Source organism: Oryza glaberrima, chromosome 3, assembly GCF_000147395.1.
Source record: "Oryza glaberrima chromosome 3, OglaRS2, whole genome shotgun sequence".
Lineage (NCBI taxonomy): Eukaryota > Viridiplantae > Streptophyta > Magnoliopsida > Poales > Poaceae > Oryza > Oryza glaberrima.
In genome coordinates this window covers 11,949,696-11,975,538 of record NC_068328.1, presented here as the reverse complement: position 1 = coordinate 11,975,538, position 25,843 = coordinate 11,949,696, and the positions used below count along the sequence as shown (strand labels likewise).

Sequence of the window (25,843 nt, the reverse complement as noted above, 5' to 3'; positions counted from 1 at the left end):
CACTTTCATCAAAGTTGGTTGAAAGCTTGTACTCCGATTTATACACACGCATACTCCCTCCATCATAAAAAAAAGGCAGTATAGGAGGGGCCATACTTCATCTTCCAAAAAAAAAAAGTAATCTAAAAGAGGTCACAACGAATCTGGATAACCCTCCGTCCAGATTTATTGTATTAGGAGGGGTCACGTGTTATTTTTTTTTAAGACAGAGAGAGTACGTATTTCCGTACGAGTTTTTTTTAATATAAAGGGAGTACGTATTTCAGTACGATGCTCGCTCACCTTTGCGGGAAGTGTTCTGTTCAGGCGGTCAGGAGGAGTGGGGCCAGAAATCAAGACTACGGTTAAGCTAGGGTTAAATTAATGTGTTAATTGGTTTTCTAAAAATTACGTGGTGATTTAAGAAAATTAAACATAACTGTGGAGAGAAGTCTAGAGCTCAGAGTCCTCAGACACAGACAAAAATTAGACATAATTGAACATCTGTATGGCCACTCAGACAAACAAGCCGTGGGCTGTGAGCTAGACCCCGCAGCCTCTCTCCATCAACCTATAAAAACAAGAAATAAGTTCACATTAGGCCTCTCATCTGGACGAGGAGTTTAAATTTCATCATCAAATTCCAATACTAGATATAAATATAAAGTGTCCATCAATTTATTGTCAGCGGCGATCTCATGCTGGCTACCGTGCGGCCACCTGTACCACTCTAATTCCCTTCACCCGTCCCCCACCGGCTACCTCTGCCCCTTCCCCACCGTTGATGGGGAATAGAGGAGAGAGAGAGAGGGGATGTTGGAGGAAGAAGAAATAGGCCTGATATGTGGGGCTATATAAGTTCCCACTCGACACATCGAGTAAAACCGAGTACTATATTACTTAGACCTTAAGTACGCTGGTTTTAAAGTTAAGGGACGCATTATATCTTATATGGTGGTTCGAGAACGAAAAATTAGAACCTGGCGTCAAAATGAGGGACCTTTAATAAACTTATTTCCTAAAAAGCAAACCGATATACTGAGCTATCCGGCACAATCAAAATGGGCCGCACGCTCGTGCCGGCCTACATGAGTTGGGTGTACACTGTTCCGGCCTAGTAAGAATGGGCCGTAAGTAGCAGTACTAAAGTCGCAACGCGTTCTCTTCCTCCCCCCTCCGTCGTCCACCAACCTGCCTGCCTTTCTCTCTCTGACTTCTCTCCCCACATTCGCCAGCCGCCGCTTCCCTCGCCGCCGTACGACACCTCCTAGTAGGAGGGAGAGAGAGAGAGAGAGGCGGCGCACGAGATGGCGATGGTCCTGCGGCGCCTCGCGGGCGCGTCCGCCGGTGGCGCCCCGTCGCCGGCGGCGGCAGCGGCCGCGGCCGCGCTGCTGCTCCGCCCGGCGCTGGCTCGCCCGATCTCCACCGGCTTCCGCGAGGAGCGCGACACCTTCGGCCCCATCCGAGTCCCCAACGACAAGTGCGTGTGGTTTCGGTTTCTCTCTCCTCCCGCATGGATTGCTAGGAGGTGTTTCGATCTTCGTGACGGATGCCGTGGTTGGTTTTGATTGATCTGTTGATGGGGGGTGCTTTTCGTGGTTGTATGTATGTATCCTGTAGGCTGTGGGGCGCGCAGACGCAGAGGTCGCTGCAGAACTTCGACATCGGCGGCGAGCGCGAGCGGATGCCGGTGCCCATCATCCGCGCCTTTGGGGTGCTCAAAAAGTGCGCCGCTAAGGTATTAAGCGAGACTATACCATTTTAGTGCCTGCGTGTGTGGGGGCGAGTAGATGAATTTGATGGCCTTATTTTGTTGTCCTGTGGAGCACAAGGCTGGAAAGCAATTTTTATGTGCTGTGGATAGTTTCTGTAAACAAATGCGTGATGTTAACATATGTAAACAAATGCGTGATGTGCACATATTTAATAAACAATGGAGCTCACGTTTTTTGGGGTAAAAAACCACGTTGGTTCCCTGTTACTGTTAGAACCTCAATGGTTACTCTCATTGAGAAGAGGATGGCACAAGAGATGGGGCAATTTTCTGGTTTTCTCTCATTCACAAACACAAAGCCATACCTTCCCGAGGAAGGTTGGATACATATATATATAGCCATAGCTGGCTGCAAGCCTATTGCTGCACTCTTCTAGTCTAAAATTCGAAATTTGAAAGGGATGCTGTCCTAGAGGGCATCCCAACTGAATAAAGCATAAAGGGGGGCATAAAGGAGATGCTAATCGCTGCTGTCCTACTAACCGCAGCTGTCCTAGCAACTGAAAATATGCTAAAGGAGTAGATGCTGTCCTGAAAAAGGTGAAACTACCCAAAAGCAAAAGAAAGAATCACAAACAAGGACCACAAAGACTTATCCATCATTCTCCCCCTAAGTCTTGTGCGTCGTCTTGTGGGGAAGTTGGGCCATCCCAATCCTGGAGCAGAGCTCGAGGAACTTGATCCTCCCAAGAGGCTTGGTGAGCAAGTCCGCAAGCTGGTCCTTGGTGTTGATGTAGCTCGCCTTGATGCTCCCTTCCTCCAAGTAGCTTCGGATGAAGTGGTACCTCACCCGGATGTGCTTGCTCCGTTCGTGAAAAACGGGGTTCTTTGCCAGGGCCAGAGCGGACTTGCTGTCCACCCTGAGCTCTACCGCTCCAATGTCTCTGCCGAGGAGATCACCAAGCAGTCGAGCAAGCCAGAGCGCCTGGGTCGAAGTGGCGGATGCCGCCATGTACTCGGCCTCGCAGCTGGACAGGGCCACCACCTGCTGCTTGATCGACTGCCAGCTAACGAGGCACTCGCCGAGGAAGAAGAGAATCCCGCTCGTGCTCTTGCTGGTGTCGATGTCGCCGGCGTGGTCGCTGTCGCTGTACCCAACGAAGTGTGCCTTGCCAGGACACCTCGGGTAGTAGAGACCGTGGTCGAGAGTCCCCGCAACGTAGCGGATGATCCTCTTCACAGCCTGCTGGTGCTCCGTCGTCGGTCGCTGCATGAACCGACTGACGTAGCCGACGGAGAAGGCCAAGTCCGGCCGTGTGTGGGTGAGGTAGCGAAGACTCCCCACAAGACGCCGGTACTGTGTAGCATCCACCTCCTCCGTCGTGCTATCGCGGCTCAGCTTCAGTCTCTCCTCCATCGGAGTGAGAGCTGGGTTGCAATCGGTGAGCCCAGCTAGCTCAACGACGCGCTTGGCGTAGGCGGTCTGTCGAAGCGTGATCCCGGAGTCGTCCTGGTGCACTTCGATCCCCAGGTAGAAGGAGAGAGGCCCCAGATCACTCATCTGGAAGGTGGCCTTCATCTCCTCCTTGAACGCCGCCACCTCCGCATCCTTGGTGCCGGTGATCACCAAGTCGTCGACGTAGACACCCACCAGCAAGGCATTTCCTCCATTGCCCCGCCGGTAGATGGCCGCCTCGTGTGGGCTTTGCTCGAAGCCCATCCCCTTGAGTGTGGAATCCAACTTGGCATTCCACGCCCTCGGTGCCTGCCGCAAGCCGTAGAGGGCCTTGTGCAGGCGTAGCACCTTGCCCTCCTTGCCGGGGAGCACGAATCCCGGAGGCTGGTGCACGTAGACCTCCTCCTTCAAGTCGCCGTTCAGAAACGCCGACTTGACATCCATGTGATGGACACCCCAGCCTTCCTGAGCAGCCAGCGCAAGGAGGAGTCGCACAGACTCCATCCGTGCCACGGGAGCGAAGGCATCGTCGTAGTCGATCCCCTCCTGCTGCACGAAACCGCGTGCCACCAAGCGAGCCTTGTGCTTGACGATGGCTCCGGCTTCATCCCTCTTCAGCTTGAACACCCACTTAAGGGTAATCGCGCGGTGACCACGAGGGAGGTCAGCAAGCTCCTAGGTGCGGTTCTCCTGAACCGCGTCCATCTCCGACTGCATCGCGGCACGCCATGCCGCGTGTTTCTCGGCCTCTGCGAAAGACCGAGGCTCACCGTCGTCGCACGCAAGGTGCAACTGCGCCTCCAGGTCGCGAGGCACCTGTCCCGGCACCGGCTGGTCGCCGAGAAGATCCTCCATCGTACGGTACCGTAGCTGCTCGCCGTCGTGGTACGCGTCGATGCGCTCCCCGTCGTGGGAGAGCGGAGTAGCGAACTCCACCGGGCTGCGCTCAACACGAGCTGGCGTCGGAGTAGACGTGCCCGGAGGAGTGGCTGTTGGTGCTGGAGCGCGTGGGGTCACCGGCTGGGGCGGTGTCGGCGAAGAGCTCGTCGTAGTTGAAGTCGTGGTCCGAGGATGTGTTGGTGTCGAAGTCGGTGGAGGCTCGGGGACTGGGGTAGACACGCTCGGTGAAGAAGAGCTGCCTACTCCCCCAGCTCCCTCGAAGTGGACGTACTCGATGGTGAAGTCGTCGTACGTCGGAGTCGAACCATCGTCCACCGCCTTGTCCCATACCCACCCTCGCCCTTCGTCGAACACTACGTCGCGCGCCGTGCGCACACACTGTGTCTCCGGGTCGAGAATGCGGTAGGCCTTCGAGCCCTCCGCGTAGCCGATGAACACCCCTGGGGTGCTCCTGTCATCGAGCTTGCCGATGTGTCCAAGCTCCTTGGCGAACGCGAGGCAGCCGAAGGCCCGCAGGTGGGAGACCGCCGGCTTGCGCCCATGCCAAGCCTCGTACGGTGTCCTGCCATTGAGAGCCTTGGTAGGCGAGCGGTTGAGGATGTAGACGGCCGTCACCACCGCCTCTCCCCAGAAGATGGCCGGCATCCCCCTCTGCTTGAGGAGAGCCCGAGCCATCCCCACAACCGTCTGGTTGCGCCGCTCGACGACGCCGTTCTGCTGCGGGCTGTACGGCGCGGTGTAGTGGCGCTGAATGCCCTCATCAGCGCAGTACGACGCGAATTCAGCCGCCGTGAATTCGCCGCCGTTGTCGGTGCGCAGCACGCGCAGCTTGCGGCCACACTCCCCCTCTGCAGCAGCCTGCGCGTGCCTGATGGCGTCCGCAGCCTCTCCCTTGCTGCCGAGGACCATCACCCACATGTAGCGGGAGAGGTCGTCGACGAGCAGCAGGAAGTAACGTCGTCCTCCTGGTGTGGCCGGTGTCACTGGGCCACACAAGTCCCCGTGCACGAGCTCGAGCCGTTCCTTGGCTCGGAAGCTCGTCTGCTGGGGAAAGGGGAGCTGCCGCTGCTTCGTCACCACGCAGACGTCGCAGAGCTGCTCCACGTGGTCAAGGCACGGCATGCCTCGCACCATCTCCTTGGCACTGAGCTGCTTCAGGGCCTCGAAGTGGAGGTGCCCGAAGCGCTCGTGCCACTGCCACGCCTCGTCGTCCCGACGAGCAGCGAGGCAAACTGGTTGTGCGACCTGCGCGCTGAGGATGTAGAGTCGATTAGTGCCTCTGGTTACCTTGGCAAGAAGGCGACGACGGCGATCCCAAATCCTCATGAGTCCGTCCTCGACCAACACGCGTGAGCCGTTCTCATCCAGCTGTCCCACGCTGATGATAGAATTCCTCAACGCGGGGATGTAGTAGACTCCGGTGAGCAGCCTGTGCTCACCGGACTTGGCGGTGAAGGTGACGGAGCCAACGCCCTTGATCTCCACGCCGGAGGCGTCCCCAAACTTGACAGAGCCTCGGACGCTGGAGTTGAACTCGGTGAAGAACTCCTGTCGGCCGGTCATGTGATGGGTGGCGCCGGTGTCGAGGTACCACCCATCAGCCTTGTCGTTGCTGGAGCCGTTGTAGAGGGAGACGAGTACCTTCGGCTCATCGAGGTGGAGAAAAGCCGTTGCGGCCGGTGCCGCTGGAGGTAGCTCGATGCTTGCGTGAGCCAGGAGCAGAGCCGGTTCTTCCTCCTCCACCCGTGCAACGTGGGCCTGGCCGCGTCGTGGCTGGCGACAGTCTTTGGCCCAATGGCCAAGCTTGCCACAGTTGCGGCAGGCGTCGTCTCGTGCCGGCTTGTGGTTGCCGGCGGCGCCGCCTTGGGCGCCTCTGCGAGCACCACCCTCGGCGCGTCTTCGCGCCCACCGCAACTGGACACCTCCGCGCCCCTTGCGCGGCTTGCGGCCGCCTGTCGAGGGAGAAGACTCCCCCTTCCTCCCGTCGCTCTGAGAGGCCTCCCACTGTTCTCGAGTGAGATGGAGCTTCCCGCCGATGGTGATAGGCCCCAAGAGAGGCTGTGGCTCATCACCATCGACGACCTTGAGGCGACCTAACGCCTCCTCTATCGACATCGTGGAGAGGTCCAGCAGAGACTCGATCGAGCGAGCGATCTGCCTGTACTTCTCTGGGACGCAGCGAAAGAGCTTCTCGACAGCTCTCTCCTTGTCGTAGGTGTCGTCGCCGTACTGCACCATCTTCTGCAAAAGAGTGTTGAGACGGAGGGCAAAGTCATCAACATCCTCACCCGGCTTGAAGGCCAGGTTCTCCCACTCCTTGCGGAGTGCCTGCAGTGTGGACTTGCGGGCGCGGTCGCTGCCGATGCGTGCCGCAGCGATGGCGTCCCAGGCCTCCTTGGCAGTCCGCTTCTGGGAAAGCGAGAACTGCATCTCGGGCGGGACTGCAGCGATGAGGGCATCCAGTGCCCGCCGATCCTCATCGTAGTCGACGTCGCCGTACCGGACTGCCTCCCACATGTGCCGCACCTGGAGCCTCACCCTCATCACCGCGGCCCACTCGATGTAGTTGGTTTTGGTGAGGGTAGGCCACCCACCGCCGGGACCAAAGTCCCTGACCACCGTCTAGACGCCGTGGTGACCATGCCGCCGGTCAGGGGAGGGAGAGCCGCGCTGCCTACGAGGGCCGCGCGCGGGCTTCGGGCTGCCGCCGGCACGCCAGCGCCCGTCTAGGTTCCCGTTGGCGGGTGCGCGGTCCCTTGGACCGCCACCGCCGCCGTGGCGGTGGGCTGCTGCCCACCGCTCTGCCCGCTCCCGCGCCCTTCCTCTTGCCAGCTCCTCAAGCTCCCTGTCGGCGGTGATGTCGCCGGCGATGGAGTCGTTGATGCTGCTGCGCAAGGTCTCAACCTCTACCTCCGCCGCACGTGCCGCATCTTCCGCCGCCTCTGCTTCCGCCTCCGCCCTGGCTGCTGCCAACTCTGCTGCCGCCAGTCTGGCCGCCCTCGCTGCTGCTGCAGCGGTCTGAGCCGTTGCTCGCCTGCGCTCTTCTGCTGCGGCGAGCTCGGCGTCCTGCTGACGCCGAGTGCTCGAGGCGACCGAACGCCGAGACCGAACGTCGGACATGGCGTGCCTCCGGGAGGCTGCTGCGTGGAGAGGGGGAAGGGAGAGGGGAAGGAGCAGCCGGTGCTGCTGCTGCTGCTGTTGGCTGAGAGCTCAACCGAGCTTGGGAAGGGGTGGAACAGGAGATGTTTAGCCTACAGGAAAGTGTGGCTCTGATACCAAATGTTAGAACCTCAATGGTTACTCTCATTGAGAAGAGGATGGCACAAGAGATGGGGCAATTTTCTGGTTTTCTCTCATTCACAAACACAAAGCCATACCTTCCCGAGGAAGGTTGGATACATATATATATAGCCATAGCTGGCTGCAAGCCTATTGCTGCACTCTTCTAGTCTAAAATTCGAAATTTGAAAGGGATGCTGTCCTAGAGGGCATCCCAACTGAATAAAGCATAAAGGGGGGCATAAAGGAGATGCTAACCGCTGCTGTCCTACTAACCGCAGCTGTCCTAGCAACTGAAAATATGCTAAAGGAGTAGATGTTGTCCTGAAAAAGGTGAAACTACCCAAAAGCAAAAGAAAGAATCACAAACAAGGACCACAAAGACTTATCCATCAGTTACATCTCGTTGTCGCAAAATTGTTTCAGTTTTCTGCTAATATTTTACATCAGTTGACAGCTAATCGAATGTCACATTGCCATGCTTTGAATTTTAGTTTAACTAAATTTCAGATTGTGCTGTTGATGATATTGCTTAGGTGATATATACTTGTGTTATGTATATCTCACTTGTTCATTCGGTTTTTAAAGGTGAATATGGAGTATGGCCTTGATCCAACAATCGGGAAGGCAATAATGCAGGCTGCTCAGGAGGTTGCTGAAGGACAGTTAGACGACCACTTTCCACTTGTTATCTGGCAAACTGGGAGTGGCACACAAAGCAACATGAACGCCAATGAGGTTTTTTTTCCCATTATGCACTACTATTGTATGAATTGTCTATACTGTTTGTTACTAATAATTAAATGTGGTACCTGCCAATGTGCGTTAAAGCTTTGATGTCTGAATAGAAGGGCAAACTAAATCTCTCTGTTCTTTATTGAATTATTTTATCATGTTTAATTCTCATGTTAACATTACTGTGAGCTAAGTTTGTGTTATTATACTGTAATATCTTACCATTTCTGATCTGCTTTTGCAATTTAGGTTATTGCAAATAGGGCCGCTGAGATTCTTGGACATAAGCGTGGCGAGAAGTTTGTACACCCTAATGATCATGTGAACAGATCACAGTCCTCAAATGATACATTTCCCACTGTAAGATTTCACTATTTTTTTGGCCGTCATTTTAATGTGCATTTACCTTTGCTGATGTTATGATTTATGTTGCTGACATTTTCAGGTCATGCACATAGCAGCAGCCACAGAGATCAATTCAAGGTTTGTCCCAAGCTTGCAACAGTTGCATAAGTCACTTGATTCAAAGGTATTTTTTTTTGTCTCTTGTTTCCCAACATTAAAATCCATTCTTGTCTTGTGCCTTTTATATTTATGGGTGCGTGTTTCACCTATTGGCTTAATTCTAATTTGCAGCAATCTTCTTAAGTTACCTCTGCTATTATCTGTGCATTTGAATCTATTTCTAAGATACTCAAATCAAGTGCATCACAAGTTGATATTATATCTATTTTTTTCCTTGTGCTACATTGGATCACATTATTGGGCACATGTCTTTGGCTGCTAGACAGACAACTGCAGCCCAATAATGCATGGATGTCACATCATCCTATTTCTTATTGATTTATATTTTGTTTTTCTATCCATTTCAAGGCCTTCTATTATTAATATTTTGTCCATTCTCCGTGAAGTCTCTCAATTGAACCTCATATTGTTTACGACGTATCCGTGTATGGCTGGGGCAGACTTTTGTTTTACTTGTTACCTCAAGATCTCAGCACTTAGACACAACCTACTTTAATTTGTCTTCATAATGAGCAAGAAATTGCAACATATGAATGCTTTCGTGCAAATTAGTTGGTAAGATTAAACGGTTCACTTACTTATCAGTGAAGGCAATAAAATAAATCCACAGAAAATGTATGCTGGCCATTCAGCTGATTATTGTTTTCCCTTATTTTAGCACTTCTGGTTGGCAACACCAGAAGATAGATGATATGCAGTGTGTTCCTTCATATAGCATCTATGCTGTTCTAACAAAAGTTTCAACTTGGTGTAACAGTCTGTTGAATTTCAAGACATAATTAAAATTGGGCGTACACATACCCAAGATGCCACCCCATTGACCCTTGGCCAAGAGTTCAGCGGTTACGCCACACAAGTAGGAAATTTTCCAGTAATTTGTTATTATTTTATTAATTGCTATGCGTTTATGATTGACAGAAATACTTATAAGTTATAAGCTATTTTGAACTCCATGTATAGGTGAAATATGGAATTGATAGAATTGTTTGTACCTTACCACGGATGTATCAGGTACTACACTAATGTTCAATATTTGTTTTTAGAATGATATGCAAAAGCTGAATGATTTCTGATCATATTTTTTGCTGAGCAGCTTGCTCAAGGTGGAACTGCAGTTGGAACGGGCTTGAACACTAAGAAAGGGTAATCTTTAAATTTCTTCGGAGTTAATGTGTTTACAGTGTCACAGTGATACTCTCTGCCATTTACTTTATCTTTGTCCTGGTACTTTCTGTACGCCCTCTCCCCCCTTAATAAAACAAAGGAAGACTAACAATAAAAAAAGGGAAATCCAAGAATCATTATAAAGTTGAGACCAGATTATATCCTTGGCTAGAGAGAGTTCATGTAACCCTGTTATCCAGAGTGCTGTGTCCCTAATCTAGACGAATCTTTAAATGCAAAATAGTGTTCCTTTTGTCAAATGCTACTTTAATATAGTGCAGATAAACAACTTATATTGTTCCTCTAGATATCTGGCCTAAACTCAATGAGATGGCTGATTTAAAGAATACCGTCTCAGATTTGACATGGTTCTTTCTAATTGTTTACCCATAACTACATGTTTGATTCTCGCCAAAACAATTCTATGTTCCGTGTTTAGCCAGAACTTTAGCTCCTTGCATTTGCTGAGTTCTTTGTTCATACTAATTAATCATACTTAGTTAAAACTTATACCTGCTGTTTCAGATTTGATGTCAAAATGCTGCTGCAGTTGCTAAAATTTATACCTGCTGTTTCAGATTTGATGTCAAAATTGCTGCTGCAGTAGCTGAGGAAACGGAACTACCTTTCGTGACAGCTGAGAACAAGTTCGAAGCTTTGGTTGGTGGTTATGCTCACACTCAACACTTACAATCATTAATAACAATTGGTGGTTCTGCAAATTCTTTTTCTTTTATTTTAGATGGCATAACTCTGTAATTGCAATTGCATTGTTGACCACGGGTTATGTCCACAAAACAATTTGCAATATTTACAGATAAAATTCGACCAATTGTTAGTAAATATCAGTAATACATTTTGTTGACATATTTTTACCCACAGCATTATTAACTTTGGAAATGTTTTTATTGATGCTAGTTGTTGGGGTTTGTTCTTTCTAATACTAAGACAATCCTTCCTTTTCTTCTTTCAATTGAGTAGGCAGCGCATGATGCTTTTGTTGAGAGCAGTGGTGCTGTAAACACAATTTCTGCATCTCTTATGAAGATAGCAAATGACATACGCTTGTTAGGAAGGTTAGTATTCCAGTCTTTTAGCCTTTTGAGAGCACAAATATTTCTCTATTCTTCTGGGGAGATATAGTCAATATATCTAATATGATCACAGCGGCCCCCGATGTGGACTTGGTGAACTTATCCTACCTGAAAATGAGCCTGGGAGCAGCATTATGCCTGTAAGACTGTATTGCATTTGATTGTTTCAGTTTCTCAATTAGCACTGTGCTATCAAGCATTGGTTTTAACTACTTCCATCTTACAGGGAAAAGTTAACCCTACCCAGTGTGAGGCCTTGACCATGGTTTGTGCTCAGGTGTGAATGTGTGATAATACCCAATTTTACTTGACTTAATTTGTCCAATACTCTTATGCACTTATATTGTACTGTTTGTACAAACAGTTCTCTACTTTGTTCTGTCTTATTAATCTGCAACCTGTATTCCTTGTCAATATTACATTTTCATCTTGCACCTTTATTGCATTTGCTCCCTTGCTTTCCTAGTTACAGATGAGTAGCTTGCTTGGTAGGACCTTTACAACATTGTTTATACAATACCCCTTTTTCCTGCTTTATTTAAGAACTTAATTTGTATGAGGAATCTGATCATCTAAATACGGATTGGTGACATACAATTATGAGTTATATGCAAATGGATGCTACTACAGCTCCTTGATTTCCAAAAACAACTCATGCAATTGATACCTGACTCTGACATGGATTGATTTCTACTATGTCTTATTACTTCTCGTTTTCGTATGGTCCTTTCGTTGAAATGTGCAATTTACTTCCACTGAAATTTGTGATTTACTTTTGTGCTGATTGGAAGATTGGAAATTCCAAATAATGGTTGTTTTTGCAGGTTATGGGTAATCATGTTGGTGTCACAGTAGGTGGTTCGAATGGACATTTTGAGTTGAATGTCTTTAAGCCAATGATTGCAGCTGGATTACTTAGAGTATGATCTCTCTATTATACATGCCTCAATATGCTAATATGTATCCTTTACAAAATTTTCTTTAAACAACTACATAAACCCTCATGCATCTGTATCCTGTTACACTGAGTTGCTAATACCTCTATACCTCTGCTTACTTTCTTTCTAATACTGTTCGTGGGCACCAGTTTGAGTGATGTTCTATACCTCTTCTTCTACAGTCACTGAGATTGCTAGGGGATGCCTCTGTGTCCTTTGAGAAAAACTGTGTCAGGGGAATTCAAGCAAACCATAAGAGAATTTCACAATTATTGCACGAGGTAAAGTATCTGTGACTGAACTGTAGGAAAAAAATGCATATACAATTTTTCAACAAATTTGCTTGATTAATTTGTGTATCCTTTTTTTTCCAGTCTTTGATGTTGGTGACATCTTTGAACCCTGTAAGTGAAATTCATCCATTTTGTAGCCTTACATTTATCTTTTCTATTACATCTGCTTTCGTGAGTGCATACTTAATTCTATTTAATAAATGCAGAAAATTGGCTATGACAATGCTGCAGCTGTTGCTAAGAAAGCACACAAAGAAGGAAGCACATTGAAGGTGATTATTCCATTTATTTTAGTTGTTTTGATTCGAAACTGATGTGCAATGGTCTGCGTTAGCCTTAAGGTGATATGTGCAAACACAATTTCATATTTTGGCTTGATTGTCAGAACCATCAATATTCTAAGGCATAAATCCATGCTATTGGGATAAGGTGCTACATATAGAGATTTAGGACAGAACTATCATTTCCCCCCTTGCGCTGATCTTTTTGGTCGCCATTCATATTAGTGTATCAACATAAATTGCAATATGTTGATGTTGTGCGCTTTTAATCTTTTTGTGATTTACTGTTGTGGATCATATCTCTTTTTCATCTTTTATCTCTTTTTCATCTTTCCAGGAAGCTGCTCTAGACCTCGGAGTATTGACAGAATCAGAATTCCATGAGCTTGTTGTTCCAGAGAAAATGATTGGTCCTTCTGATTGATAGCGACTAATGTATTCCTGTCCTGTGGATTTCCTAGCTCTAGCTCACCCGTAAATAAAGCAAGCCAGACATTTACATCTTCAGTTCCTTATCGTATTGGAGAGTTTGTTTTTGCACTGCAAATGGTGCCGGAGAAAACAAGATTCCATTCCTGTTACTGAAATAGTAAACAGTATATTTTGATTCATTGAAGTAGATGCTTTTTATTTCTAGGGCATGCCATCCTTTTCCCAATGGCGAATCTGCATGTAATAAGTTAATGTGGCAACCATGCCCGTGGAAATATTATCACATTTGACTTGAGAACAAATGAATGAAATATATTTGGATTATGTTTATTTTTTAAGAAAATAGATTAAACCTGCCTCTACAACCATAGTGGATGTACACAACCAAGGATTATATGTTTCTATGTCTGTCGTTTCACTTTTCTGAATATAAGCTAGTATAAAATGCAGATGTGGTTCAATGTGTAGTAAAATGCACCTGAGGTACCAAAACTTATGCTGCCGATTAGTTACTAATCCTGCAAACAATTTAGAGTTTAGATGAGTTACAGGCATGGGCAGAAAATGACATACTGGTCTACTACTACATCGATATCACCTTGACTAATCTACGCTCCCTTCTAAATGCTCCCTCCGATTCATGTTAAGACGTTATAACTTTCAAAAGTTAAACTTATTTAAGATTACGAGAAATATAGCAACCTTTTTAATACAAAACAAATAAAAACATGTTATCAACTTCTACTTTCTTATTTTTCACGTGCACACTTTTCAAACTGTTAAATATTATAATTTTTTTTAGAGACAACGCAGACACTCGCAACACGCGCACGCTAACCTTCTAAGAGCACATTCAGAAGACTAGATATATCTATGAGCACATCCGAAAGGCTAGGCATATCTTAAGATTAATGAAGTTACCACGGACGTCTCGTTGTCGATGATTGTATTGTCTATCACTGAAAAAAATTAGCCGTAAATGTGAATACCCGTGCCAAATTTAGAATTTTGAAGGCCCACTTCGCAGTGTCACAGTTTTAAAAACATATTAATCAATTTTTAAGTTTTTATAACTAATACTTAATTACTGATCTGTTAATGAGCCATTCGCTTTAATGTGCACGTTAGAGAAGTTTCTAATCTTCGCTTCTGAACCCACACTGATCCTGATACTGTAATGCAAAAGAGAGAGAGTACTTTTTAAGTATCTCTTTTCATTATTTTTTTCAGAAAAAACTTTTAAGTATCTCACAGAAATTGGAGCCATCAAATCATCAATATAGTTTACTCATTTATGAAAGCTTCAAATGTCCGGCGTCCAGAGTTTCAGAAAATTCACTCAGGAGTATGCTAGACTATTCTCTTCTCCATGATTCCGCAAAAAGCTTTTTCGTTAAAACCTAAATAAACCTCGTCAAAAAAAAAGAGCCGGCGAAAAATCCAAGCCCTCCACGTCATCCCATCCCCGACAGCGACACGCTCCACTCACTCGAGCCTTCTGGGCGGTGGAACCTACACCAACCACTGATGGGCCGACGGCCCAGCCCAGCCAGCTCGCGCTGAAACCCTAGCCCCATCACAGGAGGGGGGCTATATAAGCCCTCCGCGCCGCCCCTCGCCAACCCTTGCACCCCCTCGCGCCTCCACCACACACTCCCACCCAGGTAAGGAGAGGGAGGAGGAAGGGAACCTCGAAGGCGGCGGCGGCGGCGGCGGAGATGGTTTCCCTCAAGCTGCAGAAGCGGCTCGCCGCCAGCGTGCTCAAGTGCGGCAAGGGCAAGGTCTGGCTCGACCCCAATGAGGTCAACGAGATCTCCATGGCCAACTCCCGTAAGAACTCCCCTCAACTCCCGTTTGATATCATCTTTGTGTGCGACTGGTAGTTTGTGTTGCGCGTGATTTCCTTTAGATCTGGAGCTCTAGTGCTAGTCTGCGGCGCGAAACTGTTGCCGTGGCGATTCCGATGTGGAGTTTCGTTTGGTTCGCTTAGTCGGAGTAGTTTTGATGTGTTCTAGGTAGTGTGTTGTTTAATTTAGTTGCGGAGGAAGTTGCTTCATGGGACTTAAACCGTTGCCTGTTGCAGTTTTTCTAGGTTTGTTTTTGTGATGGATGCATAGAGGTAGAAAAGTTTCGAGAAATGATTTATACATGGAACTTAGGGTTAGGGTTTAGATTGATCTTAGGGGTTCTGTCAAATCCACGGTGCTGTTCTGGGGATGTGTGTGCTTATTATCCTCCATTAGGTGAAAAATAGACATGATATAGACATGATATGTGATGCTTGATGTATTACTTATTCTTGTTCGTCACCTATGCCAGGTAGGATGAAGACTGCAATTCATGCACACAGGATTATTAATAGGGAATGCCCACACGGTTATCAATAGGGGAACATTCCTTTGTCTGTTTGAAATTACAATTCTATAACATCTAAGTTCATTCGGTTCATTTCGATTGTTCATCACCATTTGTAGAACTGCAGTATGGTACTGTGTAAATGTATGCATTGTGGTTTGTTTACTTGCAAGTTTTGCTGTGCTCATTATAAGATATATTGTTTGCTATGCTATGTTGGGTATCGTGCATACTTTCATAAACAAAGTCTATGTTCTGTTCTGTTTGGAGTATAAATACTCATTTCCGATGGTCTAGTAATTATTTACTATGGTCTTGAAAACCTGTTCTAGATATTTGGTTTTATTTCCCTGTGACTTGTATATGTGCTTGCATGGTGATGAACTTTGATTTCTATAACATGTTCCTGAAATGCTGGGAAAGCTATCTGATGTTCTGTTCCTTCCTACTTGCAGGTCAGAACATCCGTAAGTTGGTCAAGGATGGATTCATCATCAAGAAGCCCCAGAAGATTCACTCCAGGTCCCGTGCACGGAGAGCCCATGAGGCTAAGCAGAAGGGACGTCACTCTGGCTATGGTGCGTTGGGTCCATTTAAGTTCGCTGTTATCTTAGTGCAAACATGTGTGTCTGCATATTCCTTATTCTTCCTATTTTGCAGGTAAGCGTAGGGGTACAAGGGAGGCTAGGCTCCCCACCAAGATCCTGTGGATGAGGAGGATGCGTGTGCTCAGGCGTTTGCTGCGCAAGTATCGTGAGGCCAAGAAGATTGACAAGCACATGTATCATGACATGTACATGAAGGTCAAGGGTAACATGTTCAAGAACAAGCGTGTTCTTATGGAAAGTATCCACAAGTCTAAGGCTGAGAAGGCAAGAGAGAAGACACTCTCTGACCAGTTTGAGGCTAAGCGTGCCAAGAGCAAGGCAAGCCGTGAGAGGAAGATTGCCAGGAGGGAGGAGAGGTTGGCTCAGGTGAGATTTTTTTTTCCTATGGTTCTATAGTTTAATTTTCTTCAGTTAGTAACACTCATGATTCAATATTGAAATATGTTATTGATGTTTTCCTCACATCATACTGACACATTTCAATTTTACAATATGTTTTCTGTCAAATCTTAAGTAATTTTTTCATTGTCAAAGTATATTTTCCTGGCTATTAATATTTGATTATTTGCTGATCATGTGATTTAATACTTCTCTGAATGCAAACAGGGCCCAAGAGAGCCAGCAGCTCCTGCAGCGGCAGCTCCTGCTCAAACTGCAGCGTAAGTATCATGACACCTTCCATTTCAACCCGTGTTTGCTTATTTTCAGAAGTTTTATGGTCCACAACTTCCTAATGATGCAGGGCACCTAAGAAGGCAAAGAAGTGAACACCTGGCTTGAAGTGTGGTCGTCTTAGTGAAACCAGTGGAGGTGTTAGCTGAATTTTGAAATACGAACCGTTTGGCCTAGTATTTAAGTATCTTCCAAAGTCTGATACCTTGAACATTATGTTTCATGCTGCTGGATGTAGTAGATGCTTATGCAAAGTTGTTTTTTCAAAAGTTGATGGTGATCTTAACCTTATAATTTGTTTGCTTCAATTTCTTCATGCCTGATCAGAAATTAACGTCTTTACCATCCGGTAGTGTACCAATGCTAAGTGATTGCATTAGTGGCCGTAAAATTCCGGACAGACGTTGCTTGGCATGGGGTGTTTGATTGGTCGTCATGTTCTTAACCTGAATCTTTCTGGAGCCTTGGGGAAAGTGTATCCAGGAACACGTTGGCTATGTTGAGGTGTCGAAATGTGCTCCTGGATGTGGTGAACTGTTTTCACCGTTGGTGGCGGCGGAAGCTGTCCGTGGAAGGCTGGAGGTGGCAGCCATTACACGGCCAATTCTATGGCGACAGAGAGGAAGGGAGAAAGTAAGGCGAAGGCAAGGCTAGTAGTGAGAGGAATCGGTGAAATGTGGTGGCGTTTACAGGGCTGCTATGTGCCTATTATTAGTTAGTGGATCCAATTTTATGTGATCGCGTTTGGGAAGGCTAGTGTGATATCGGGGTTCATGCAACGACATGATGGCAAAATTATGATGGCCAGGCGACTCACTGATGGCGCTTCAGTTCGAGACGGGCCTAGCTATTGCGTGCAGGGAGCGCCGGACGGCGCTCGGGGTCCCGACTCCCATGGAGGACGACGACGCCGACCTATGCTGCAATTTGCTTAGGGCAAACGACTTCATCGGTTTTGATCTATGCTGCAATTTGAAACGACTTCACGAGCGTTATCATTGGAAATCCGTTAATAAAATGACGATGAAAACGGATGAAATCCGGATAATTTTTTGTCAAAAAAAAATCACAATATTGCACATTATCACAAATGAGTTGCTAGCGAGGTAAAGTTTCATCATGTTAGAACTTGGAAGAGGTTGCAATAGGATAACTTGTATTCAAGGTCTTGTTCTCAACTATTGTAATAACTTTGTTTCTCATCAGTAAAACATCACTTTCTTGAAAAAAAAAATCAGTTTGAAATTGTATTTGGACATGACTGAAAAGCCGAGCAATTTGTGTCCTTCAAAAAGTCCCGACTTCATAAAATCCGAATCGAATTCAACTGTGAACCCTATAGCTGAGTTAAGCTATGCTAGAAGTGCGATAGGGCGAGGGAGGTGGTCTAGTGGTCTAGGGGAAAACGGGGGAATTTAACTATTTGCCACTTTTAAGTTTGGCAATTATCCAAATGCCCTTCTTAGTTTTGCACTTAATTTTGTGTCCCTCTTAAGAGGTGGTCTTTTAACTATTTACCACTTTTGCCTATGTGGCATGCAACGTGGTAAACTCGGGTGAAAAATGGTGTGGGACCCACTCGTCAGTCTCTCCCCGTTCTTTTTCTTCCCCATAAACGCTGGCATCGCCTCTCTTCTCCATCGTGCCTCTACCTGTCAACGCCAGTGAGCAGTGACGGAGGAGGCGGAACCGCCGGACAGACTCCTCGTGGTGGGTGGAGGACGCAGAGTGGCAGCGGAGGTAGAGTGGCAACGAATAAGGCAGAGCAGCGACGATGGAGGAGGTGGAGCGGCGACGGCGGTGGCGGAGGAGGAGGCAAGGTGGCGATAGAGGAGGCAGAGCAATGGCGCCGGTGGAGGAAGTGGAGCAGTGGCGGCGGGGGAGGCAGAGCTTCGACGGAGAAGGCGGAGCCGCCGGAAGGATTCCTCGTGGCGGTGGAAGAAGTGAAGAGGCGACAACGACGAAGGAGGAGGGCGGCGGCAGAGGTAGAGCGGCGGAGGAGGCGGAGCGGCGCCGAGTCGCCAATGTTGACGGGTGCAGGCGCAGTGGAGAAACAATGATGCCGGCGTCAATGGGGAAGAGGAAGAGGGGGGAGACTGACGAGTGGATCTCACTATTTTTCACCCGAGTATGCCACGTTGGCAAAAGTGGCAAATAGTTAAGAGACTACCTCTTAAGAGGGGAAAAAAGTGGCAAATAGTTAAGAGACTACCTCTTAAGAGAAAAAAATTAAGTGAAAACCTAATAAGGATATTTAGATAATTATCAAATCTAAAAGTGGCAAATAGTTAAATTTCCCGGAAAACGGGCTGCTGGTGTCCATCATACCCAGCGCTCGCCATCCAACGGTCGAGCGCTGCAGATGTTCAGACCCAACGGCGCTCAAGCCTGCACGCCAGTATCGAGCAACTTCTGTTCGCTCCATTGCGTGTGCCTCCATCACAAGGCCGCCGCAAGCACCAAAACCCAGATGACGCTGTGCTCGCCGCCGCCATCTCCTCCGCCTTCTAACCCGCGCCGCGCGCTTCCTCCTCCTCCTCCTCCTCCAGAGCAACTACCTCCTCCCCCGCCTCTCCCCTCTCTAAAACCCTAGTCCTTCTCGCCCGCCATGGGGTACGCGCAGCTCGTCATCGGCCCCGCCGGGAGCGGCAAGGTGAATGGGTCTATCCGACTCCCCCATCCCATCCGCTTCGTTTCATGCTTTTAGGTTTTTCGGTTTTGGAGGGGGTTTGATATGATGGTGGGATTTCCTCGGCGATGGTTAGGATATTCGGGGCGAGTCTTGGGATTGTCTCCGTGCTGTTTTAGTGGGGAATGATTCCTGTCGATTGTATTTGAGTTTATTCTTATTTCACTAGGGTTTGGTTAGTGTAATACTAGTTGTTGGGATGCCTACCACCTCCGGTAAAATTTGGGAGTATTAAGTTTGGCACATGATAACATTATCAGAGAATTTACAAGCATGTATTGCAAGTTTTCCTAGTGACTAAAATGAGATGCTGGTAATTGTTTTCCCCCCTAATCTGTTGTTTATGCTGTGCAGTCGACATATTGCTCCAGTTTGTATCAACATTGTGAGACTGTGGGTAGGACAATTCATATGGTCAATCTCGATCCTGCTGCAGAGCACTTCAGCTATCCTGTATCTACGGGTAAGAATCTTGTGCTTCTTCTGCTCACATGTAAATGCCACCCGGCTCGCTTATACTTGGCTTCTTTTTAAAATTTTGTAGATATTAGGGAGCTCATATCATTGGATGATGTCATGGAGGAACTTGGGATGGGACCAAATGGCGGGCTTATCTATAGCATGGAGTATCCTGTTTTGAGTCTTTTAATTTTATTGCCCTTTTCTTTCCAAGCTATTTAAGTTCTTAACTGATCCTTGTGGTAAATTATTTGCAATGTGCTGTTGTTGTGTTTCGAAAGCTAATTGGGTTGCAGGGGCAACATCAGGCCATTGTGGGTAGAAACTTTTCTTTTAGCACAATTTTTCCGCAATTGCTCTGCAACTAGCTTTTGGGGCTCTCTCCGCTCTTGAGATTTAGTACATATTGGTCTCAAAAGCATTATTTGCTTGGCCATTATAACTGGAGTGCCATACTTTCCTCTCAACTATGGCCATGCATTTTTTGTTTTGAGCAATCAACGGTAGGATGAGACAGCTCACCTGAAATATATTAAACTCGGAATCAGAACTGGATTATACATCTCTATGGCCATGCAATCATCAGATCTGTATCTGTATGCTGATGAATGTTGGTGAGATGGACTGCTCATGCTTATTAACTCTATAATTTACTAACTTCTTTCTCTATTTCGCCATTCATTAGCAGTAGTTTTATATAGATGTCCCAAGAGTAAGTAGTTTTGCTATATGCATATGATACTTTAGAAACTATGTCATTGCTATCATATGTTCAATTTGCTACTCCATCTGTCGGGAGACATTTGCACAGACACCACCTTTTAATTCTCCATACTTTGTTAGTTAAAACACTGCAAACTTGATTAGTCTTGTTTAGTTCACCCATTCACATTACTTGCAGGCTCGCAGTGTACAATTTATGCTGACTCTTCATTTGTTTGAACGTTCTGTAGAGTTATATGTGTACTAGGATCCAATAAAAAGCCCTTGGTATTAATATCATGTCAATCTAAAGAGGATGTTATGGGTATATTTTTTATTTAATAGGATTTTATGCTGTCAGTTGTTCCTTAAGAAAACCATAGGCACCTTGAAGACAATTTGGATGATTGGTTGGATGAGCAACTGGATGGTTATTTGGATGATGACTATCTTGTGTTTGATTGCCCAGGTAACTTTCTTTATTTCATGATTGTGTGTTTTAAATGTAGTTGGAGGTTACGTAGAGCTTGACTACTATTCTTACCATACATGGCCTTGAAAAAACCAACGATTAATCAATATCTCTATCTAACGAATTATACTTGTGCGATAAGCTTGTACAAGGACCTATTGCTCATGTTATTCTCTAGCAATACAGATATTATGTCCTTCCCCTGTAGTTGCATGGGAATTCTGAAATATTTTAGATTGTTTAACTTCACCTAAAATCATGACAATGAGAGACCACATCTTGTTTCTCCAGGCCAGATTGAACTCTTCACTCATGTCCCAGTTCTGCGTAACTTTGTTGAACATTTGAAACGGAAAAATTTCAACGTTTGTGCCGTGTACTTTCTTGATTCACAGGTTTGGACTCTTGGATCACTAACCAAATATATTTATCCTTGAAAAAAGATACTGGCCCCAAACACAAGTAGACAAGTCTGACTTGAGTTTTGTTTTTCTTGGTTAAGTTTGTTAGTGATGTGACAAAATACATCAGTGGTTGCATGGCTTCTCTTTCTGCCATGATTCAGCTTGAACTTCCTCATATCAACATTCTTTCAAAGATGGACCTGGTCTCCAACAAAAAGGATGTGGAAGAGTATGTTTATTTCATTTCTCCTTTATTTAAAGATTCAACCATCCTGCTTTGTATTAATCTCTTGATGTTTTCTAGGTATCTGAATCCAGAGGCGCAGGTTCTCTTGTCACAGCTGAACCGACAGATGGCACCCAAGTTTGGCAAGTTAAACAAATCGTTAGCTGAACTGGTACGCATGACATGAACCTGTAAATTCTTCTGTATATTGTTACTCCTATATAAAAGCCTATATTTGTCAAAATATGTGGTTGCCAGCCTGTTGTCAGAACCTGTGACGGACCCGGTCAGGTCTCAGGTCATTGGTCACTGGTTGAAGTTGAACTGCAGGTTTTTCTTTATACATTCAGGCAGCACATGTATTTCAAATGTCTATGCTTTCACTGCTGTTCCCAGCCAAGAGCATGGCCTGGTGGCCACTACGTGCGTTTATTTCAGTAGGGTAGGGAGGCCTTGTGCTCAAAGCCTAACGATCATGCTATTTTTCCTATTTATTCTGATTAGTTGGTTCTCACTGGGTTTGGTTCTCTCACCAGGCCACAAAAAAAAACAGCTGATTTGATAGGTTTTTGCTGTCCAGAGTGGCTTGGCTGCAGAAATGATCAAATAGCCTTGACCAGACTGGGGAAAGCACTGGGTTCCTTTTTTTTTTGATTCAAACCGCCAGTCCAGTCTGAATCTAATAACACTGGTCATGAGTGCCTCAAGGATGTCACAGACTCACAAATTCATAAATGCCGGACATATAGCATTATTTTTTTTAAAAAATCGTTATTCCTTTGAAGCAAATTGCCTACATTATTAAGGTTTGCTATAATGTACTGTAGCCTATTCTAAGTATCAAGAAACATACCATTTTCATGAAATACTTGTTTTTTTCAACAACAAAATAAACTTAAATATTGATTAAACATTTGTTGGTGTTTCAAGTTCTATCACACACTTGTTTTGTGATACGAGGTACCATGAGCAGCTCTTCTTTTCTTTAGCCATATTGATGATTTGGAAGGGAGATACCACCAAGTTTAGCTGTGGTGAATCAAATATGACAGTATCTTAACAATTTTTGGTGCATTCGTTTTACCCATATTCCCCTTTTACCTTAGGGATAATTGCATCTATACTCCCACTTTAAATGCCAATTGCTGTTTTACCCCCACTTTTTAGGGTTTGCAGTTTTACCCCCACTTTTTGAATCTGAACCAGCTGTCTACCCTCAGTTGTGACAGCCGTTTGGTGGGTCCCGCGTTTTGAGTTAAAGAAATACAAAAGAAAATTAAAAAAAGGTTTTAGGAAATATGAAATTACCTATGTACCCCTGAGGGAATGGATAGGATGGTGAGTCTGTCCTCCCACCCCCTGCATCGGTTTCGGGCAAAACCCTAGCGCTGGGCGTGCGCGTGGGGCGACGCCTGCGACGGCGAGGGCGCGTGCGGAGGCGGCGGCCACGGGCGAGCGCAAGGCGAGGGATGAAAACGGAGCGGATAGTTTCCGTCCGCTCTGGATAAAAACGAATACGGATACCTTTCGGATCGGATAATTCTCGGATAGTTCGGATACGGATACGAATACGGATATTTTCTCTCGGATACGAATACGAATATGGTATCAGGGTTTCCGTCGGATACGGATAATAATTCGGATATCCGGTGAACAGTGCTATTCGGATATCCGCAGAAGCCACAAGACATACCCCATTTCTTTATAACTCTATGACCTTCAATATACCTTTTTAGATTTTAATAGTAGTTCATCTCTTAACACTAGTCCACATTATTAATATTATTTAAAATTTTAAAAATATTTATAAATTATACTATATTTTATATAAAATGAGCTAATTATATATGTTGATATTTGTTTCTATTAGAAGTTGAATTGGTTTTCGTGTTCCGAGAAAAATTTGTTTCCGTATTCGTGTCCGATCATATTCGATTCTTATTCGTATTCGAGATAGTCCGTATTTGTTTCCGTATTCGAGCTATCCGTATTTGTTTCCGTATCCGGCAAAAAATATGAAAACGAATATGGTATGAGCATTATCCGTCCGTATCCGCTCCGTTTTCATCCCTAGCGGCCGCGCGCGAGGCAGCGGCAGCGCCCGTGGGCAGGTGAGGAAGACGCTGAGCCGCTACGGCCTCGCTGAGTTCGAGCTCTGCACCAGCGACGAGGCCTCCGCACTCGTCCCCTCCCTCCGTTCCGGCGGCAGGTTCATCGGCGACCCCGGAAAAAAGAAGATCGACAAGATGCTCTGTCTAATTTCTGCGTTATCTCCTACCTATCCATGAAAACCTTGTTAATTATCTTCTGGAGAGAAGGTGAATCATAATTAGGGCTCATTTGATTTGAATGCTCGTTGAGGTTTGTTCGATATCAAATCGATCTAATGTTTTGCTATGTATCAGTGTATCACCTTCAGGAGGAATGTACTGATTCATATAAACATTGAGTAGTGAGATCATGAAAACCTTGAAATTAAGTCAATATCTATCTAGTGACTTTTGAAAAGAAAAAGGAGGTGAATTGGAGTACTGATTCATATAATCACTTTTTATCTAGGGACAATTGCACCAAGGGTATAAATGTCATTTTCTCTATAACTAACACCGTTAAAACCGGCTGTTAGAAGTGAGGGTAGACGGCTGTTTCAGATTCAAAAAATGGGGGTAAAACTGCAAACCCTAAAAATGGGGGTAAAACAGCAATTGGCATCAAAAGTGGGGGCACAGATGCAATTGCCCCTTTACCTTAATGCTATTACCATTTTAGTTTCTGATCTATTGAGTTTTCCGACACTTTCATGAGATTATCTCCACCACCATCTGTAGTGTTCCTTTTTTTTTTTTTTGTGCGTGTGTGGCTCCTAACAGGAGGCTTAGAACCATCGATTTGTTGTGTGAGCATTTTGAATAAAAGGGTATACTCATGCTGTTTATCTTTTGTACATATCTGAAATTCTGAATCAACTACTATTAGATAATATATGCCTGACTGTCTGAGCTGATTGTTACGAAGTTATAGTAACCCCATATTCTATCTTCCCATTACCTTATTTAGAATGTATTCTTTTGTTCAAAGATATTTTGCTCTAATGCAGTGCTATCAATAATCATTATTAATCTTAATACTGTCATGTAGGTTGATGATTACAGCATGGTGAATTTCATCCCACTTGATTTAAGAAAAGAGAGCAGGTAATGCCGTTTTCCTTTAGAATCTCAGTACTTCACATTCTGAATTTCAGGCCTATGGATGCCTAAATTTTATCATATTTTGTTGCAAAACTCTTTTGGACTTGACTGATCGTGAGCCTTTACCCTATAAGTCCTACACATGCTACTAGCATGCATGCCAACTTTTCATGTATCGCATCTCTTGAAGACACATGTCCATCCTACTCCATAAAAATAATATGGTAGTGTCTATGCTGTATATATCCTGGCTTCAAGAACTGCTATTTCGACTCCCTACTCTGGGTGGGGATTAGGCATTCCATCAGTGAACATTTTGTTTTATAAGTCAACGGTCGAACTTATAGCGCAAGTCTCAAGCAAAATATTTTAGTGAAATAAAAACTTAACATCAAGTTTGTAAATGTACAGATACCTGTTTGTACCGTGTGCTCCTCTTTTCATCTCTCTAACTGGCCCTGATTTCTTTTTCCAGCGTTCAGTATGTGCTGTCGCACATCGACAACTGCATCCAGTATGGGGAAGACGCAGATGTGAAGGTTAGGGACTTCGATCCCGAGGACTAATCATTTGATCGCGTATGAACTAGTGAAAAATACTATAGCAGCATTATGTAGTGAACAGTAGTGATAGGACTACATAGTATTCAAGTAGGAGTATGCAGAAAGCATCGCAGGATTACAATGCTGTTTCCGTATGAGTCCTATCGGTTGATCAACAAGATAGAATATCTGCAACCTCCTGTATATCAAACCGTACGTTTTCTGTGTAATCGGTTGACTGGTTGGCATTAACAAGCTGCTGCTTGCCAAAAAAAAAAAAAAATCTGAATGATTTCATACACGGTACCCGGATGTCTGTTTTCTCTGCCCGGGGATAAAACGGATAATATGCCACTTCATACTCAAGGTTTCAACAAGATGTCACCCACTAGAATAAACCAGATAAAATGCCACTTGATATGTTGTTTTCAGGATACCTTGCATTCGCTGTTAAACGCTCTATTGTTTCGTTCGTTCCTTGCAAATCACCCGAGCTACTAGAATGACAATGGTGTCAAACTGAAATGACAATAGCTACACATTTTTGTTGGTATTATGGATAGCGATGCATCGAATTTCTTTTCTTTTGGATTGAACAAGCTGGCATTGATTCACATACTGCAAATTCATTTTTATATGCTCTAATCAAGGACTGGATCTCTAACATACAACTGAATGGCTTTTGCATGCACTATCCCTGAGAAGGCACATTTTAGGAAGAGGGCCTTTTAAT

The 25,843-nt window shown here is 45.6% G+C and overlaps 3 protein-coding genes across 3 annotated transcripts; all 3 read left to right on the top strand.

The window, feature by feature from the left end:
* Nucleotides 1-1,165: 1,165 nt before the first annotated feature.
* Nucleotides 1,166-13,174, top strand: LOC127766648 (fumarate hydratase 1, mitochondrial-like). Its single transcript, XM_052291758.1, has 17 exons — nt 1,166-1,459; nt 1,600-1,717; nt 7,917-8,066; nt 8,313-8,423; nt 8,509-8,592; nt 9,346-9,444; nt 9,549-9,599; nt 9,682-9,731; nt 10,331-10,412; nt 10,734-10,828; nt 10,920-10,986; nt 11,073-11,123; nt 11,671-11,766; nt 11,967-12,065; nt 12,159-12,188; nt 12,284-12,349; nt 12,696-13,174. Exons 1-17 carry the CDS (start codon nt 1,287-1,289, stop codon nt 12,780-12,782), a joined length of 1,509 nt encoding a protein of 502 aa, XP_052147718.1. The 5' UTR covers nt 1,166-1,286; the 3' UTR covers nt 12,783-13,174.
* A 1,228-nt stretch (nt 13,175-14,402) lies between these two features.
* Nucleotides 14,403-16,733, top strand: LOC127768105 (60S ribosomal protein L19-1-like). Its single transcript, XM_052293629.1, has 5 exons — nt 14,403-14,620; nt 15,601-15,723; nt 15,806-16,119; nt 16,360-16,412; nt 16,496-16,733. Exons 1-5 carry the CDS (start codon nt 14,509-14,511, stop codon nt 16,518-16,520), a joined length of 627 nt encoding a protein of 208 aa, XP_052149589.1. The 5' UTR covers nt 14,403-14,508; the 3' UTR covers nt 16,521-16,733.
* A 2,118-nt stretch (nt 16,734-18,851) lies between these two features.
* Nucleotides 18,852-25,585, top strand: LOC127766566 (GPN-loop GTPase 3-like). The gene is made up of 9 exons (XM_052291645.1): nt 18,852-19,078; nt 19,469-19,577; nt 19,659-19,740; nt 20,659-20,744; nt 21,039-21,142; nt 21,250-21,380; nt 21,456-21,549; nt 24,516-24,571; nt 25,044-25,585. The coding sequence occupies exons 1-9, from the start codon at nt 19,034-19,036 to the stop codon at nt 25,132-25,134; spliced, it is 798 nt and encodes a 265-aa protein (XP_052147605.1). The 5' UTR covers nt 18,852-19,033; the 3' UTR covers nt 25,135-25,585.
* The last annotated feature ends 258 nt before the right edge of the window (nt 25,586-25,843 follow it).

Excerpts from the sequence above, each read along its gene's own strand:
- LOC127766648 (XM_052291758.1), top strand. The coding sequence starts at position 1,287 with ATGGCGATGGTCCTGCGGCGCCTCGCGGGCGCGTCCGCCGGTGGCGCC. Across the intron at positions 1,460-1,599 it reads ATCCGAGTCCCCAACGACAA|GCTGTGGGGCGCGCAGACGC; the intron begins GTGCGTGTGGTT and ends TGTATCCTGTAG. Across the intron at positions 10,987-11,072 it reads CTGGGAGCAGCATTATGCCT|GGAAAAGTTAACCCTACCCA; the intron begins GTAAGACTGTAT and ends TCCATCTTACAG.
- LOC127768105 (XM_052293629.1), top strand. The coding sequence starts at position 14,509 with ATGGTTTCCCTCAAGCTGCAGAAGCGGCTCGCCGCCAGCGTGCTCAAG. Across the intron at positions 15,724-15,805 it reads GGGACGTCACTCTGGCTATG|GTAAGCGTAGGGGTACAAGG; the intron begins GTGCGTTGGGTC and ends CCTATTTTGCAG. Across the intron at positions 16,120-16,359 it reads GGGAGGAGAGGTTGGCTCAG|GGCCCAAGAGAGCCAGCAGC; the intron begins GTGAGATTTTTT and ends GAATGCAAACAG.
- LOC127766566 (XM_052291645.1), top strand. The coding sequence starts at position 19,034 with ATGGGGTACGCGCAGCTCGTCATCGGCCCCGCCGGGAGCGGCAAG. Across the intron at positions 19,079-19,468 it reads GCCCCGCCGGGAGCGGCAAG|TCGACATATTGCTCCAGTTT; the intron begins GTGAATGGGTCT and ends TATGCTGTGCAG. Across the intron at positions 21,550-24,515 it reads ACAAATCGTTAGCTGAACTG|GTTGATGATTACAGCATGGT; the intron begins GTACGCATGACA and ends ACTGTCATGTAG.